The 18,831-nt window shown below is 36.5% G+C and overlaps 1 protein-coding gene across 1 annotated transcript; it reads right to left on the bottom strand.

Annotated features, from left to right (window-relative positions):
• Nucleotides 1-1,219: 1,219 nt before the first annotated feature.
• Nucleotides 1,220-10,386, bottom strand: LOC146160410 (uncharacterized). Its single transcript, XM_083384388.1, has 9 exons — nucleotides 9,462-10,386; nucleotides 7,651-7,755; nucleotides 5,359-5,434; nucleotides 4,410-5,089; nucleotides 3,972-4,218; nucleotides 3,504-3,661; nucleotides 2,519-2,578; nucleotides 2,329-2,445; nucleotides 1,220-2,229 (listed from the first exon to the last, which is right to left on the bottom strand). The coding sequence occupies exons 1-9, from the start codon at nucleotides 9,609-9,611 to the stop codon at nucleotides 1,858-1,860; spliced, it is 1,965 nt and encodes a 654-aa protein (XP_083240514.1). The 5' UTR covers nucleotides 9,612-10,386; the 3' UTR covers nucleotides 1,220-1,857.
• Nucleotides 10,387-18,831: the final 8,445 nt, after the last annotated feature.

An 18,831-nucleotide genomic window follows, 5' to 3' on the forward strand; every position in this document is an offset into this window, starting at 1 on the left:
TATACCCCCCCTGGTATAATATAGTAGAACCGCGCTATAACCCCCTAGCAAAATATACAAAAACCGCACACCCTGTCTAGTTTTACTTTGTTTTATTTAAACTTTAATGTTTTCGGACTCATTCTTATACTGTTGCGTTTGTTTTTATTCAGATATACTGACGATGCCTTAGTTGGCGAAATATATATATATCTTTTTAAGATCTGGTTAATGTGTCTGACCTGAATTGCTAGCTTTGCTAGATTATTTTGCTGTTCTTGCCAATGACTCATTAAAATTCTTGGTTTATATTTTTCATGAAAGTGGTGAGAAAGCCCTAATGTGTTATTAGCAGCGAGGTGAGACCAATAACAGCATGAAGGCCAATGAGCTTATATTAGACGTCAAGAAGAATTATTACATACGCAATTCGTGAATAAACCCACTTTTTTGTTTAAAAGTTTAACGCTCTTCCTACTCGTAACAGTCCTGTGTATGTCACACTTTCGTATGTTATTTTAAATGTAATGTGCTGTTTTTATATGCAGTTCAACTTTTGTACACAAATAAGTAAATAAAATTTATTAAAATACCTATCGCTGGGTGCGTCGCAAGATTATTAATTTTTTTCCAAGGGCGCTGCGAGGAAAAATGTTTGAGAACCGACTTAGATAAAGAAATTTCGTTACGTAAATCCATCCCTAGTTGCAATCAAAGGCGGATCCCGAGTAGAGGAAACCAGGTAATGGACCCCCAACACTATATTTGTAGCCACTATAACTATGTAAACGCAAAAAATATTATTATGGTATGTTTAAGGCGAAGTTGGCGTAGGAAATCTTACTAAAACCAACCTTATAAAAATCCAGACGCTTGACTAGATAACCATTTGGTTTTCAAAAATACATTTTCCTTTTTTTCATGCAAAATAAATATAATTGATTGGTTCACCGTAATCACCTAACATTTAGCTATAGGCCTTCTTCTATTCCAAAAGCCGCAAGAGCAACCAAACTTTTCCATGTGTGTCATAGTGCTCCAACCCATAACTAACAAAAAAAACAAGCTATAACAGTCCTCGCAGGTATCTGTTTTGCTGCTACGCTAAGATTTTTTTTAAAAAGTTTAGATTCCTCTGAATGAATTTACCTTGATTATAATTTAGATTAGGTTAATTGAAGCGGTGATACATCCTTCAACTTAATTTCATATAACCTAACTGACAAACAACAACTGAATGACAGGTACCGCTGTTGTACAATTCTTTTCTGACACCACATCACAGTTTTAAAGTTTACGCTTCTTTCCGTGAAGTTTTCTGGAATTTGCAATTATCATTGATCTAAGGCACATAGAAATACAATTTCCGCAAAGAAGTGAAACGTAAAACAGGTCACAATATGACAAACCACAGAAAAAAGGTCGAAGTTCAAGTTTAGAGGTCGGAGTTCAAGTTTAGAGCACGTAAACGGAAAACACAAACAAGAATGTTTTATATGAACTGGCGAACAACTAAAATGTAAGTTAACATTTTAAGTCAAAGCCAACACAAGTATGTGCTAGCCAAAGTACATTGCAGTTTGTTGTTTTAAATTAATTAATCTTACAATATTTGTCAACCGACAATATATCAAACATTGTTGATTATCGTGGTAAATACGATTTATAAATAGGCCTAATGTCAAATAGTGATACAAACAACGCCGGTTTTAGGAATAGGTAACGTGTACCAGACACACAACAACAAAAAATAACTTTTTATATATATTGCATTATGAAATCATTTATAACAAAAAAGCAAGTTGTTGGTATCATCAATAGGTCGCCACAGTGTGGGTATCTTCAAATGTTAAATCAACTGTGAGAAAGTCTCCTCAATCACGCCCATTCTATTCCGGAAGTTGGCGCTGCTAAGATGTGAGGCAGCTGCATTTGGTGCCTGGGAAGGATTCCCTGTATAGTTGGTAGGGAAGCAGGGAAGGCACCGCCTTGTGGCAAAGTCTGGATTGGTTGGGCACCCACGTAAACTATTTCGCGCGCTTGAATCATGCCACCCTCCGAGAGTACGAATGATGCTTGTTTAAGGTGGGTTTGAGCGCCCCCGCTCGGTGCTGTGAGGTAGTGCCCGGCAACGGTGCCACTGTTGAGGGAGGCGAGGTCTGGTAACGAAATCGCTAGTCCGGGATTTCCCAAAGGTAGGCCTGCAGTTGTCAATGGCGATTTGCCGGGAGTTGCGGCAAAGGGCAGCCTCTACAAAATTTGCAAAGCATATGACCTAATTAGATTTTTATCTTCATTTATAAAAAAAAAACAATGGGACATTCATGAGTTTTCGTTTTCGATACGTACCAGAGTTGTTGCGGAACGTACGAGCAACTGTTGTTGTTGACTCCGCTCATACGGAGTCCATCTGGGCTTTGGAGGTTTTCCCTCTAGAATATTTCTATGTCGTTGACTTGCCAAATGCTATAAAAATTATAAAAAATATGAATTAATTACCAAAATTGTTATCCTGACTTTATTCTAAGTTTGACATTACCTGTGAAAGTTGTATATCGGAATTCAGTGTTACTTTGCAAATGTTGCACCGATATTGTTCCTAAAAGACAAATTACGTAATTATGAATTATAAAGGTTTTATACGATATAAGTAAATTGTAACGACACAAGGTTTTCCGATTAATCTGGCTAAGTTCAAAAAGCAATCATAACAAAAATGGCAAAAGATGTCGATACGTGTAATATATTAGCCTTTTTTGAAGCAAGAATAGTTTATCAAAGTGGAAACTGATATCGAAGTAAATTGTAACATAACGTCAATATACAAGCCGTGGTAACTTTACTGTTTTGTACTAAATACATAGTTTTCTCTTTAGAAATGTTTTCGGTTGTTTGGATACAACACATGTTTTTCCTTCAAAAATATAAGGTGCCAGCAATAAAAGCTGAGAATTTTTATAATTTGTGAAACGAAAATGACGCAAACAAAATCAGTCAGGATGATCTTAAAACTTTAAAATATATATTACGAGCAATGTTCCTTCCAAGGTGATGAAACAAAGTGCATGAATATTGGTGACACAAAATCAAGGAGAAACTATGTAAAGTACAGGTGTATTTCGCGTTTTAGTTACTAATAGTGAGGTGAGGTGAGGTTAGTAATTTGTTTATTCATCTGCGGCAAGGAGACAAAAATAAAACGAACGGGAATTGGGGAAAGAGATGGTAGTAGAACAGGTTAGAGATAAGGATGTACAAAACTACCGAACTTTAGGCGTTATCAATTGAGGCTGATGGCGAAATGACTTTTGTTTTCCAGCTTGTTTTAAGTATTGTTTTAAATTACCTTATTTTAATTCATTTTGACTATGCTTCATTCGAGTACTTTTATTTCTGTTGACTGATTTGTATGTACAGAAAACCGATGATACTTTTCCGCACGGCAAATATTATAAGATTGAAGACTAAGAGAACTGATTTAGTTTAAACCTATTACGTTTTCGAATATTACTATTAATCGTTACCGCACGAAGTTTTGGCTTTTCTTCTCTCCCGGGTTTTGGTGGAGTAGGAATGCCTTGTAATGTATTCTTGTGTCGGAGGCTGCTTAAATGCTGTTTCATTTGATTGTCCGAGTTTACGTAAACCTCACACGTCGTGCAATGTAGCGACTCCTTCAACACTGCGTAAAAATTATCAAAATGTAGTAGACTTGTATGGAACTGACGGTCTTATGATGAGGGCTAGCATAAATCATTTGCCAAACCTGCCGTGCTTTAACGTTGTTCATGAGTCGATTAAACACAAACGTTGACCAAAAATTAAGAGTTATAAGTATTAAATACCAAACATGTTCAATTAGATACCAGTCAAACTATATACTATGCACCAACCAACATCTAATATTGGAATTAGTTTAAATTTCAATAAAAGTTTATCAAGTAACGTCTATCAAACAAAGCAAAGAAGTAGGCTACAAATAGTTAACTAACCTCTACTTGGTGGTTTGTCAATCTTGGTGATGTATGATGGCAGCGGATCGGGCAAAATAACCTCCTGTTTGGAAGGTGAAATACGATTTTTCATTGAAGAGTCTCTACCATTTTCGCTGTTGCATGACACCCCGGCGTCAAATTTCTGAGATAAATCATCACAGTTTCCGATCGTTTCGGTAGTTCCATGGCTGCTACCGACCATTTCGCTTGACTGCTCGCTGTCATTTGAGCCAATTTGGGCTTTCTACGTGAAACAGAAAGCGGTTTCAAGCCACATACATCTGATTTATCGGGGCTTTGGTATTTCTTTATTAAATGTGCTTGTTAAAGCTTTACTAGAACTAAAAGCCGATTTTGTTACAAAAAATATAGACAGTGCGATTTATATTTTATTAAAAATTTAATATTTCAGGTGATTCAAAAATCTTAACCTACCTCGTCAGTAATGGCTGAGGTTGCATTAGACGATAAGTCGTTAGTTTTGCTTAACGTGTCGTTTCCAGGAAAATCCGTTGCCGTGCTGGCGTTTAACGCATCAACGTTGTCTGCGGTGCTGAATGGCAAACAAAAGTCCGCTTTTGGAACAACAACACTGTGAACAGCATCAGCGAAGTTTGTCGTTTTTACTAATGTTGTCGGGATATGCAGCGATGGTTGCTGACAGTGTCGTGGTGTTTCTCCATCTTTGGCTTGTGTGTTGCTGGACGACCGTGTTTGCGTAACTTGGCCATCATTATGAATGACAGTGGAATTAATAGTATTACAGTCCTTTGCGTTATCATTGAAATTCTGGGAACGGGCATAAGGGTGATATCGAACAGTTTGGTCGGCACCCAAATGAGTTTTAACAGTAGAGCTAACGGATATGAGCGGACTGTCGCCATTGGGCCTGTTGTCGCCAAGGTTGCTCTGGTCTGTGTCAACGGCTCCACTTTGTATGCTAATCGCACCTTCTTCACGGATCGACGATTTCGAGCTTTGTGCCGATGGTGTTTTGGCAGCTAACTGATAATTGTTGTCTGCCACTGCCGAAAACGTCTTTAATTCACTCGCTTTAATGTCAATGCGAGACTTGCCTCTGTTAATGACAGCCACCGAGACTTCCTCTGCACGACCTGTGAATTTAAGTAAAATACATGTTAAATTTGTCATCCGAAAAGGTATCGAATTAAAGTTAGTACATAAACAAAATCAAAAAATGTAACAACTTAATCACTATGCCCAATGCCAAATCAAAATCTGTACGATTGAAAGAAGAAACCAATCGCGACACATTGTAAAAGGTGTGCCAAACAGAACTTACCACATAAGTACATTCATTGTAAAATTCGATGATCTAATTCTAATGCATCAGATAAAACTATGCGAACGCAACAAAACTCACCTTGATCAAGACCAACACGATTCTCGAGCAAGGTACGCGAGTGCTTTTTGGTCTTGATACGCATGTCACACTGAACCTAAACATATTTTATCAGAAATACACAGAGTCAATCATATTATAAAAATAACAAATTGAGTTAATTTCATAAAACTTAGTCTAAGTCGAAGCGTAACTGTGAAATATCATTAAAAACATGACCCTCGTGGCAGGTTGACAAAAAACAAGTGTAAAGTGTCATCTACATACAGGCTAAGTGTGTTTTAGTAGCATATATATATAACTGCAACCTATTAATCACATGTTCCGTCTTAAGATAAGTTGCGTAAACTAGTTAAAATCAAATTTGAGTTTTTAGTTGAGTAACGCAAACATTCGTTGAACTGCTAACTGCTCTTTTTGTACTAGATGTTATCATCGGAAACTGCACCTTCACATAAATTCGAAACTTGCTGTTTCACCAAACTTGTTTTTTGTCTTTGCGCGTCGCACACTAACATACAGACTGTTGCTATAATAATCGACCACGCTTGTACATCGATATTTTGTCAACAAAAGAAACAGGGTTGTTGATTCCTATACTCATTAGAATAGTTCGATGGTGCCATTTCACTACAACCTCAACTCTCTCATATATATAATTGTGTCATCCTCTACTACAGTCTACAAGTATAGAAATCACAAAAGGGTATTGCTATGCTCAACGCAAGAACATAATTATTAGTACAATTGCAGAATAAAGAAATTCAAACATAATTTGTATTTGAATGCCCTTGCTTTTTATTTGCAGAAAGTTTGTGTAAACCTTTAAATTGCTTTTTTTGTATTTTAATCACCAAAAATAATGTCTGGACTTTAGAAGCCCCTATCGGCAACAAGTTGGTTTGTAATTCTATATCAGTGCTCGCTTCTGCGAATCTGGTTTACGTTCCTGTATGTCTACTACATTTTTATAATGTTTTTAGCTCAAAGGAGCCGCGCGTCTCGTCGCACCATCTAAAACGTTTTGGCAACTTAAATAAACGTTTTGGCAACTTAAACAGCCCACCAAAGGTTGTTTTTCGCTTTGTGTGAATCGATAACATCTTTGTAATGAAGCTTTCGTATTGAAAGTAGCAACTGTCAAACCCAAAACTATAAAATATAAACGAAACTGTGTACGGTGTGTTTTGTAAGATTACTTCTTTATGGCGTCACGTTTAGATTTAATCTTGTGACGTAATGTTTTAACGTAACTTTGTGACATCATGCTATGAAGCGACTTTGTGACGTTATCTATGATTCCGAAACAACAATCCCAGACCCGCGCCTGACCGGGTAAACATATAAACAGCCAAATATGATTCAAAATGCTTTTGCAGAAATCAGCTTGCCAGAAAACAATAATTGTATGATAACGTAGCTTGAATCCGGTATAAACTCGGGTATACAGTACACCCGGTTAAAAAAAGCACTGTCCTATTGCTTATACTCTCTTGGTTTACATAAATCTAGTTTAATGCGTTGCGAGTATTTGAGTCAATTGTCATGTAACACTGCCTACAGACATTGAGCAAACACGCGCACTTTCACCCCAAGAAATAGTTTTGCTAACGTAACAGTGCACACTCTAACAATACTTGTCGCGGTATGTTTGTTGAACGTCAAACGTTTTTCCGTGCTAACTTAGCAAACCACTGTTCGACCAAATAAAATATAGCTTCTCTTGCCGGAAGATTGATTGTCCTGCAAACGGATTTTTGCGAAGTCTTAACCCTTTTTTCTATTTGCTATAAATCCCACATAAAATGCTTTAGACTGAAACCTTATATACTTTCTTTAGCGTTAGCCTCATAAAGGAAATCCTGTCTTTCTTGCGAGTCAGCAGACTGGAAATAAAATTTCTAGAGCTAAAAGGCTCAAAATTGTTAGTTTTACACTATTCACGAACCCGCTGTTGTAAGTCCTGTAACTGGTTTAAAATATTTTTAGCAGCGTAGGATTAAGTTTAAAGCTAGTTAGGTAGAGCATATTTAATAACTTCAAATGTTACGCAGCACAATGTATGCTATTGGCGTGTTCGGAGCGGCGTCCTCATTGACATAGCTTTTATAACACAGTTTGCTATAAACCATATGCCTTTGTACCACAAAATAAGTGCAACGGATTTGCTGCCTATTTAAGGGGAAACTTTTAGCCAATTTAAAGGCTAATATGTCGGTAAAAACATCCTGGTTGCTCACCACTATACGAAAGCGTAAATACATTGGTATTCTTTTTTTTCATAAAATCTATCAAACAACAAAAATGGTGTACCTGAGATTCGATATTTGTTTGGCCGTTGTTGGAAGCTTTCGAGTTTCTCTTTTTCTTCTGGTTGTAAAGCGCTTGCTGGAAAACTGCCTTCTCAACGGGACCAAGCTGGTGTAGAAAAGTAATTGGTGTCATAAAAGTTGTTTTATTTAAGTTTTACAGAAGCATAACTTTCACATTTCAATTGTCCTCGACCCTCGCCTAACCAAGTCTCTAGAGTAGTGGTTCCCAACCTTTTTGTTCTTGCGACCGCTTTTAAGTTTTTGAAAATCTTTTTTACAAGAACAATGGGGGGTTACATTGTAAAATAAGCATTTTTTTTAAAAACACTTTTTAAATATAACTTTAAAATATCGAAGTTTGTGTTGGAAGACAGTGAGTTGAAATTATTTGTACTGTATATATGATTCGAAAAAATAGTTAAAATCTGCTGCAGTGGTTCTCAGCCTGTGCTCACACAAACCATTGTGGTACGCTAGTAGCATATATTATTTGTATGCCGGCTTGATTAAAGCTCAGCCAGTTTTTGAAAGTTATCTTTCGTCTGGGAATAACGGTAATTTCAAATGATACGGTGATCTAGTTTGACACGTAAAAACGCTAAGCCTATCGTGGCTTTTTAGTGCTCGGGTTTCCTAATGTGAATTGGAGAAACAATACACGGACAGCAATCTAGGACAACTATATAGACCCTATATGAGTTAAGTATGATTTTTAGGACGAGAAATATTCGTGACGAGATGGTTTAGAATACGTTCCCAATACAGCTAATTTTATTGAAACACTTCTGGACAACAATCCCCATACCAGAATGCAAAATGTATCATTATGTTAAAATCAATTGCTGATATACCAGTGGATAACATCTTGCTCAGCAGTATGTAAATATACATTAGAATTAGTATTTTTTCATAATGTTGAAAATGAATAAAACTAAATTCGAAACGTTCAAAATGTGAAATATGTTACGTTATTGTATATGGGCATTTATATTTGTACTATGTCTAACTAAAGCCTCCAACCATTTTGCTCCCAACATTTGCTGGTGTTTTACATGAGAGAAAAGACGCACATTAAAAAAAACATGCTCCTTTTATGGCACACTTTTTTTTCAGCCATTCGCATTTATGTGTTTTGATAAAAGCTATAGCTTTACTGCTGCGGAAACATTATACAAAAACGGCCGTTGAGATAGTATTAGATAGTAATGTTGGACGTATAAATATATGCTTATTCGTCAGGAAATCGAAATCGACGATGCAAAGAGTACAATGTTATTAGATTACCTCTACATTTTGTATGACATTTTAAGCACCACTTAAAGACTGACAGGTGTCTTGAACCAACTGCTCCAAATTTACAAAATTAGATTAAACGCTTGTGCGGCTATTCCAAACAGCGAATCAACTTCATCCGGCGTAGATATTTTCGTTTAGAGCTCAGGGCGGGTTGAGGCTTATTAGCTGACGCAAGTCAAAAGTTCACCACTTTGCCGCAGAATAGAATTCCCAATGCGCCAGGGTCGACTGACATAAACCAGCGGGCAGAATTCTTTGCTCTGATCAACGGCAGCTAATGATAATAGACCAGGCCTTATTATTGCACTAAGCTGAACGTAAGTCATAACTTTTGATAAAACTTAACAATAATTATTACTTGGTAGCCATCCGCTAAGCAAAAATGTGACATGTTTTACATACTGCACCTTGGTGAAAACCTTAAAAAAGCAGTATAATATACAACTCAAGCAATCCACACATCAGTGTACCAGGTAATCGAAAGTACCTAACTAACATTAGTGTCAATATTTTTACCTCAACCGCAATTGGTTCTTTTACAGAAACTTGCTCAGCGTTTTGATGACGTAAATAAGGTGATGTCACGAGCGTGTTTGCGTCAGAGTTTGTACATTCGCGACTTGTGGTCACAGATGACGGCATAGATGTGCTCATTGTTTTTTCCATTATGCCTTCATAAACAACACGAAACAGAACAATTAAAACGAAAAAGATAAGGATCAATGTAAAATTAAAACAAGCGATAAATAATTTTTTCCCCGCGTGCAAAATTATACATTTACACAGAATAGAACACCTTTCATATTTTAATTAATGGTCAGAAAACAGTTTGTCTCGTTGAATTAATTAGAATTAACTGTGTAACTGTACTGAATATCGCGCGTTTGTAAATTTAAAATTTTGCAGTCAAATTCAAAAAAAAAAATTTTTTTTTCATTAGGAATGAAATAGTAAACTCAAAACAGAACTGTCAGCAACGTAAAATATAAATATCGTATTCAACTGGCTAAAATAACGCTGGTTATATTGGATAATAATAAAACGTAAAAGGAAGTAATAAAACATAACAACAATGTTTTATCGACGTATGTCACTTGTAGCTCATTTAATTTGTCCATAGATTCTACACCTTTATCGTAAGGGTAATTTTTCATATATTCTTTTTGCTGTTAATATACATTTCTACAATACTGCAAGACATATTGTCGAAGGCGGTGGATTTAGTAAACGTTTCTTCACTGCTGCTGCCAAAACTGATGCTATTCCAACTCCTGTAGAATTGAAAATTTGGGCTGAAACGACAGCCTGTGTCCAATGGACACCAGCAGTGCGCTACAAGTCGATTTCTTTATTGAATAAACGAAAATCGACATAACGGCCGGCGTCAATCGATCCGCAGGCCAATTTGCAGGCGGCTGCTGCCTGACTGCTATCGCCCGCGCCGTCGTTGACGCTTATTAGGGAATGGAATTAGTTTGCGATACTGGGGCGAAACTGACGCCGGCGCTACCCTCCGCCTGTGCGACTCGCTTCAAGTCTGTGCCCGATCAATGCAAAGTAAGAGAAATGCCTAATGCACTCCGGATATCGATGGGATTCGAGCGGCAATCATCCCCTTTTCCCCTGGGAAACATGCAACTAAATATTTACTCTATATACCATACTATACACAAACGATAGAATGGTTTGTTATAGGTTTCCGAAACTTCTATAGCGGGGTGTATGAGAATAAATTATATTTGAAATATTTTAAAATCTAACATAAGGAGAATATTTGTAAAAAGAGGCAAACGTTGTTTTCAATTAATTCATGAACATTGAGATGCTAACCGTTTTACAAATGATACATCACTAGAAAACTAAAAGGCAGATCACTTATAACCTCATTTTAGGATCATGCTGCTGTTACCTGAGTTCTTAAAACCATCTAATTGCACACTTTGCGAAAAATTTCGGTTTGAGGTTGTTCAAACAGCAAATTTAATATTTGTGTATTTTCAGTTACCAATCCGATTGAGCTCAAATGACTTAAAGTAAAGCTTTTTCAACAACCGTGTTGATGCGGTGAATTAGTAATGAGTGACAGCTCCCAAACCTAGATTCCCATGTCGCTTGGCTCATAAAATCTGTAAATCAGCATTACAGCCTTGTCAAATCGAAAAAGGTTATGAATTAACAATTACGTTTGACTGCAGATTTTAATTGAGAATTTCTAAAAGTACTTTTCTTCGCCTCACTGCCTTCTGTAACACCTGTAGAGGGAAACTATTCGTTACAATGTGAGAATATATTGGTAGAGATTGACTTTATAACGTATGCTGCTCAAAGGTTTCTACAAGATTGTAAAGTGTGCCTTTTTTGATGTCGGACCCTACTTAACTAAGCTTCTGAATTAATAATGTAATAGGCTTGCGTCTTTATACTTAAACTCTCTCGGGTCACTTGCAACTGGAAAGTCAACCAAATGAGCAAAATAAATATCAGCGTCTACTTTTACTACGAATTTAGTGTCGTTATATACTACATGTTTCGTTGACGTGCTGCTCTTTCACACTTCAATTTTATTGTTGTCCGTAGCCTATTTTAATATCTTAATTTAGCTGCTTTCCTAGAAATAGAAAGTAATGTGTCCCAAGGCACTTTAGAAAATAATAAAAAGTAAAGCGATCATAAATTTTTTAACGCACGGTGGAGGGAATTGTGTAGGTTAAATCGGTACCGCTTAAAGTTCAACCAATGAGGGTAAAGTATCATACGTTTGGTTACACATAGTAAAATATCAAAACAGCAGAAGCATTTACAAAGTTAACAACCCCTTATATTTAACTTTCTTTTTGGCGAAAGAATTAAACTTACCGGAAATCGGTTGCTCAATTTGCCCCGTGGTGGCTTCGTCTCGGTTTGCAGAGATTTGCGAAATAATTTCCCTGATTTCTAGGTTTTGTTGAAGAACCACTGAATGCTGTTGTTGCTGATGGTGGTGTTGAAGGTCAGATGTCAGTTTGCCCACAGATGAAGGAAGATATGAATTGAAGATATTGCGCTGGTGATCGTGCGTTTCCAACTCAGGTGGCTGGAACCTTCCGGGATGGTGTAGTTGTTGCTGTTTCGAAACAGAACAGAGCGGTAGCATACTGCCCGCTAACGACTGTATGTGGAAGGAAGAATCTGCGGAATTTGTTTGCTGGATAAAGTTGGGAACTGGCTGATGAAACTGGTCAACCATCCTCAATGGGCCTGTTGTAAGTTGAGGTTGGCTTTGTGCTGAAGCTACAAACGGGAGAGTAGAAGCGCCGGTCATAGAAGTGTTAGCGGCAGCTGTAGGGACGTAGTAAAGGACTTCACCAGTCGGTCCAATCATGGGCATCATGAAAGCAGATGTATCGTTTGTTATCATGCTGTCCACGCCTAATGAGCTTTGCATAATATCGTGCACAGGAAACATTACTGGTGGCGTTTGTTTGCGATATTATTACAACTTAAGTCCAACTTTGAATCAGTTTATATATTATTTCTGCAAAAACATTATTTGTTTAGAAATTACGAAGTTCCACGTGATTTATATCAATATATCAGCCCCCATGCGTTTTTTTATTTTGTAGACTTAGTGGAACCTAAAATGTATAACTACACTTTCGAGATTAGACGCAAAACACAATTCATTACATACTGATTTTAACTGAACAACTTGGCGTTTGCGCCGCGAGCACAGTATTAACATAGCTTGCAGCCATTCGCGTAAAGGTGGTTTTGCGCCAATTGAACAGATTAGTCGTTAAGAGCATGTAATTAATCTTATTCGCTAGCCGTCAACATATACCTGAATAACGAGATTGTTTATGTGTTTTCACTCTAAGCGAAAAACAAAAAGCGTTAAACAAATTTTCATGTAGCCTATAGAGACATTTGGCGAACACCAAAAGTCAGCATCACAATAAAAAGTGTAGATTATACGATCTTTAACAGCGGTGTTCAACATATTTTACGTAATATGAAATGTTAGTCAAAAATCTGATTTAATTTAATATTGAATCTTGCTGAACAGTCAATAAAAGTGTATATATATACATACATATATATATATATATATATATCCACATTTGACAACTATATGTCAGAGATGTATAATTCTAGCATTTGCCTTTTTATTTATACTGTTATGTTTAGTTAGTTTTATTTAGTACCAATATAAACCAACCGAAACCCGAAATCAACAAAGCATAATCACCAGTATTCTAAGCAGAAAGCTACTTATAAATCTTTTCCAATTATCTCGCAATAACAAGCTGACGTAAACGGCGCAACGTTAGAAGCTTTCTACTTCGTTAAAAGCTTTGAGCTTTGTTAGAAGTATTATGAAGGTATCGAACAAGTTCCACTAATTTAATCGTTTTGATAGATTCTAGACTTACCCTGTTCACTCGACAACAGTCGAAATGCCTGCTTTTGAAAATATCTAGATACATTTTATACTGAATCCTTTCGTTAACTTGCAGTGGCAAATTTAAATATTTCACTTAGGTGTGAAACGGAAATTTAGCTTGGTACCCAGTGAACACGGTAGCAAGTTGTCGCTATGTTTACCTACCCAGTTGTGTCTTTGGCTACGAAACGGTCCCTGAACAGTTCTCAACATACCCAACTGTCTTTTGTTTCATAGACAATGTAAACAGTGAGAGATTTTAATACTTCCTATTAAATTTTCCATCGAACTGTTCGCAAAAATCTATTGTTCATGTTTTTCACACTAAAACCAATCCATATTGGCAAAAAGACAAAGCATACAATTTTATGTAATCAGCAAAATATGTTAACTCTATTATACCGGTTTGGAGGCTCTGTAATATCTTTATCTTATGCTTCATATGATTTCCACATAAAAAGCAGTTGGCTCTTATACCTCAACCAATTTTATATGCGTTTTCCGCTTGAAGCATTTGTCAAAATCGACATAAGGCAGAACAGCAAGAGCTTTTGACAAAAAAAATCTGTATTGGTGTAATTGTTCATTTTATGCCGAAAGCCCACTCAATATTCGCTTGAAAAGAGTCGATATTTTGGAGATCAAACTATGCGATGGCACTTTGCGACCCAAAAGGCACTTGTCTGACAGGAGTTAAGAGTGGCGTTACAGAGTAACGGTTTATGACCTCACAATTATTGATTTTGTGTTAAAATGATACTGTTTATCGACGTGGCGTAAAAAGCGTCACAATCAAGCCGGATTTTTTGAATCAAACATTTTTTCCTGTTGTTTAAACGTTAAACGGGCAGGACACTTGCTTGAAGTTTTAAATTTTGTTTAATTTACTACAAATTTTAAATAGTCACTATGTAAGCTACCGGCAATATATAGTGTCAATCTGATTATAGACAACCGTTCCAGAGAGATATTTTAAAGGCTGTACCATAGAGCCATGAATATATGCGAAGTTGTTTCGAGTTGGTTTCTTATTGATAAAATAAGTCAAATGCCTTTGTTTTAGCGGTAATCCAAATGGAATCACGACGTTCAAAAACAACAACAAACAATTTTCTAAGCCAAAACTTTCAACGCGCTATACTGTTTATCACGCTATTGCTACTAATTGTACGGCGCGCTTTGTAAAACATATGATGTGCATTTTGCACTGCATGACCACGCCTACGCGCACCGTCTGGTAGCGACCATATAACTGTTGAATGAGATTTACTAGCACTTCTTGGCTTTATAAGGAGATAATTCTCTAAAACTATGTCGCGATGCGAGGTTGCCTTGCAATTATCTACTCACAACGCCTTCTTCGACATGCGAAATTGGCTTCGTGCGGGTGGCCGTTTGTCTCAAAATGTAGGCGACTTAAACGCACATTCGATTTTCACTTTGAAAACTGTCCAAAAAGGGTAAGGTAAAAACGTTAAATTGAACTATTCTGACGTTCAGGCACATTAGCTAATTCAATTGCTTTGATTAGTGTTTTGTTTATACCATGTTCTCCTCCACTACTTGCCCGCGGCCTCGCTATATTTTTTCCAAAGTGGATTAGCAAGGCTGTCCTGTGCTTGCCTGTAAGCCCTTGACAACAACAAAGTCGAGATGTCAGGTTTACAACTTCGTCTCCCAAACGACCTAAATTTTAAACTTAAGTTTATTTTAGTTACTACAGAAATAATAAAATTCTGCTACGCCCTACAACGCTACAAAATGTTTAATCTTTAAACAAGTACAGAACTGTGTTTTCAAATTTCGGTAATACTAATTACCATATATAAACAAAAACATTAATATATGTTAATACAATATTTATTACAAATCAATGATTACTTTTTCTTATTTTCTTACATAAGTTTTTAACGTTATTAAATTTAAAAGACTTGTTGCAAACAGGCGTCGTAATACTCATTTTGTAAATCTACGAATAACGGGATGCAAAACCCCCTGACATACAGAAACTGCTTAATTTGTATACACTTGTTGTGTCTTTTTGGCTATGAAACGGTCGCTAGAACAGTTCTCAACATACCAAACTGTATTTTGTTTCATAGTAAACAGTGGGAGATTTTAATACTTGCTATTAAATTTTCCATCGAGCTGTTCGCTCTATTATTCGAGTTTTTAAACTAAAACTGATCTACATTTGCAAAAAAGCATACAATTTTATGCAATCAGCAAACTATGTTAACTCTATATCATACCGGGTTGGACGCTCTTTATTTCACTTCGTATGATTTCTATATAAGAACAGTTGGTCCTTACCTCAACTGATTTTATATGCGTTTTCTGCTTGAAGCATTTGTCAAAATCGAAATAAGGCAGAACAGCAAGAACTTTATATTTTTTCCACAGTGTTTACTAGAGAAAGTTTTTAAACGGTGTTAGGCTTCAAAGGCTTGTTGTAACAATCTTCGGAATAATCGTTCTGTAAACCCCTGACAAACAGAAACTGCTTAATTGATATACACTTCTGCAAAAGTCGGTTAAAAAATAAAGTTCCATGCTACAAAATAACTATCAATCATTGCATCCGAATAAAATCAGACAGTTTGGCCGCTATTCCTAAGAAACTTGGATTAACAAACATAGATAGTTATCAACATCAACAATTCTTAGATGAACGCAAACACATTGCAGTAGAGATTGCGCGACAACCGCGACACTAAATGTCACAGTTATTCTAATTAATTTCTACCCATCGTCATTCAAATGCGGATGGCATCACGCCATTGACGGGAAGTTCGATTTGCTCAAAAACAGTTCAATGGTCCATCGTACATCCACTAACCTTAGTGACTGATGTTATTTAGTATGGCAATATTTCGTTTAATGGTCATCAATGGGTGTACAAACGCTTAACGATAGCACATATAGTCGTTAGCTGTCAGAGGCGCGTTCGACGGTTTTAAAGTGACAATAAGCGTGTTAGACAGAGCATTACATGTCTCAACGCATGTATCCTTGTCACTTTAATTGGCGGTTTAGCTAGTTGCCCCGATTTTATTACAGAGGTGGTCCTTAAACGATAATATTTCGTCCTTGGAACTTGTTTTCTTAATCATAATACAAGCTTCTAGATATAACGAAAAAAATATGATTTTCAATAAAACTATGACAAGAAATTACATTAATCAGTTGCCTGTCTCCATAGGTCAAACTCCCTGAAAACTTTTCTAACTCTTGTGTTGTTTTGAAAACCATCTCCGTACAGCGTTTAGCTTTTTGTCAAGAGTTCGCGTGATCAACCATTTGATAACATTGCAGCCAGCACCGCTTTACCACTGGCGTTCACCGATAACTTCCCGTGGTGTAACATACACTATTTGCTGCCCGAACAGAAACTTAATAAATCACAGCAAAGTTTTAAATCGTCGAATCGATGGATGGTACGCAGGCCAGGCAACTTCCTATTAAAGCGCACGAACAATACTGCGCACAGCTTTGTAGCGTCACCGTTATGTCTTAAATTGAAGCCTGTTTGCACGTTTAAACAAATATACCTGCAAAACACCCGATGCACAAGATCGTTTTTTGGGGAACCAGTCATAATTAAGTTAAAGTTTATACACAATAGAACTTAAAAGATGAGATGTTTCACATTATGCGGTATTAGAGTCAATGTTTTGAGGTTAAAAAACATCAGGATGACATCGGATACAAATTTGTTTGGCGAATTACACAAATTTGTTTGGCGAATTACACAAATTGTAGAACAAATAGCTAGCGATTACTTTTAAAGTTCGTTAGAAGATACAAACTTTACGATTCGTTTGCGTTGTACAAAAAAGTAAACTTTCTATTTGTTTGGACTTTAACTACCACGGTGCAAATAAGTTCGATTTAGCTCGGTTTGACGTTTTCTTTATCCTGCGCCGTGCTAGTGAATGTTATGCCAACCTAAATAAATGCATTCGCGCTAATGTTTTACGCTTATCAAATATCAAGGTATCATATTCTAGGATATAAAGACCCTATTCAAATACATGACAATTTATCCCGTATTTTTGTTGTACCTTTTGTATGTGGCGAACAGGGTTTCTTTTAAGGTGCACAACTGCGCAATTGCGCAGCCACACCAGACAAATTGCGCAGTAAGAATTTTCTTTCGCGCACTTACATAATTCTCAAATTAAAACTAAAATAGCTTCCCTTTTTTGTTACAACAGTTTGAGCATTATTAATTGGGCATTTTTAGGTTGATGTTTGTAGCTAAAAGCAAGTAAACAGATCAAATCTGCATTGACGATTGTGACGTAATACATGATTTGCTGCAAATTACTTTCTCCAATCGTTTTTCATCATTCGTGCTGTGTATGTTTTTTCTATCTAAACAGGAAAAGCAAGCTTAAAGGACCACAGCAGTGGAGTGTTTGATTATAATTCGGGATTATGAAACTGAAATGCATTTTTGGAGACGTATATGTTTAACACAACCGCAATTTTTACGTGATTTCTGTGCAGATACAGCTGTGAGGCCAATGGCCCTCACAAAATGACAAAAACAGTTTGATAAATGCAAATGAGCAAATAGTTCGCGATTCTTAATTGTGTGCTCACATATCCTATCTTGATAAATTGGATTTTTTTAAACCCCAAATAAGGATATTTTATCATGCGACCGCTCTGTTGCCTACTCATCCCTAAAATATATTCAGACTCTTTAAAAATGGCAACTTTTGCCTACTTAATCAATATTTTTTCGACCATATCTGGGCACTTTACCGGCGAATCTATAACGCCTTGAATTATTATCATTGTATCGAATTACAAATGCACAAGTGGACCAGCGCTGAAGGTTTTTGAAGGTTGCTTGTCTTGCGACGTCAGTTATGACGTAATTTTGTTATCTCTAAATATTCCTAAACAAACATCCTCGATCCCCTGGTTCCCTGCCAGCCCTCCTAAAGTATTGCTGGATGTGCCACTGGCAAATACAATACTTATTTTAATATTCATGAATCCTGTGGTGAAAGAGCATCTGTAAAAAATTACAATAAAATAGACATAGACGAATTTACGAAAACCTTGTTTTGCATGAAGTAAACGTGATAACTGATGAGCCGGTACCTACTACCAATAAAGATTTTGTTGGATATTTGTGCACTACTTTAATTGACTTATGGTGTGCTACATTTAGTGCAGTGCTTCCCAACTGATGGGTCTCGAAGATATTTCAGGTGGGTCGCAAAGCATTTCTAAATGTTACAGTTTTTCATTAGATCGGGCAATTATTGCATTATCATTTAGGCAACAGCCAACAATGTAACAAATACCTAACAATAGATGTGTTGTGTCGCATTAACTATTTTAGTACATACGCCAGTAGTAAAGATGCAGGTTTTATGTAACTGTTAATATTATTTCCAATTATAGTTGCATATTAAATTATTGCTAAACAAGGGTTAATGTAAT

This window comes from Ascidiella aspersa, chromosome 3 (assembly GCF_963924565.1).
Source record: "Ascidiella aspersa chromosome 3, kaAscAspe10.2, whole genome shotgun sequence".
NCBI lineage: Eukaryota > Metazoa > Chordata > Ascidiacea > Phlebobranchia > Ascidiidae > Ascidiella > Ascidiella aspersa.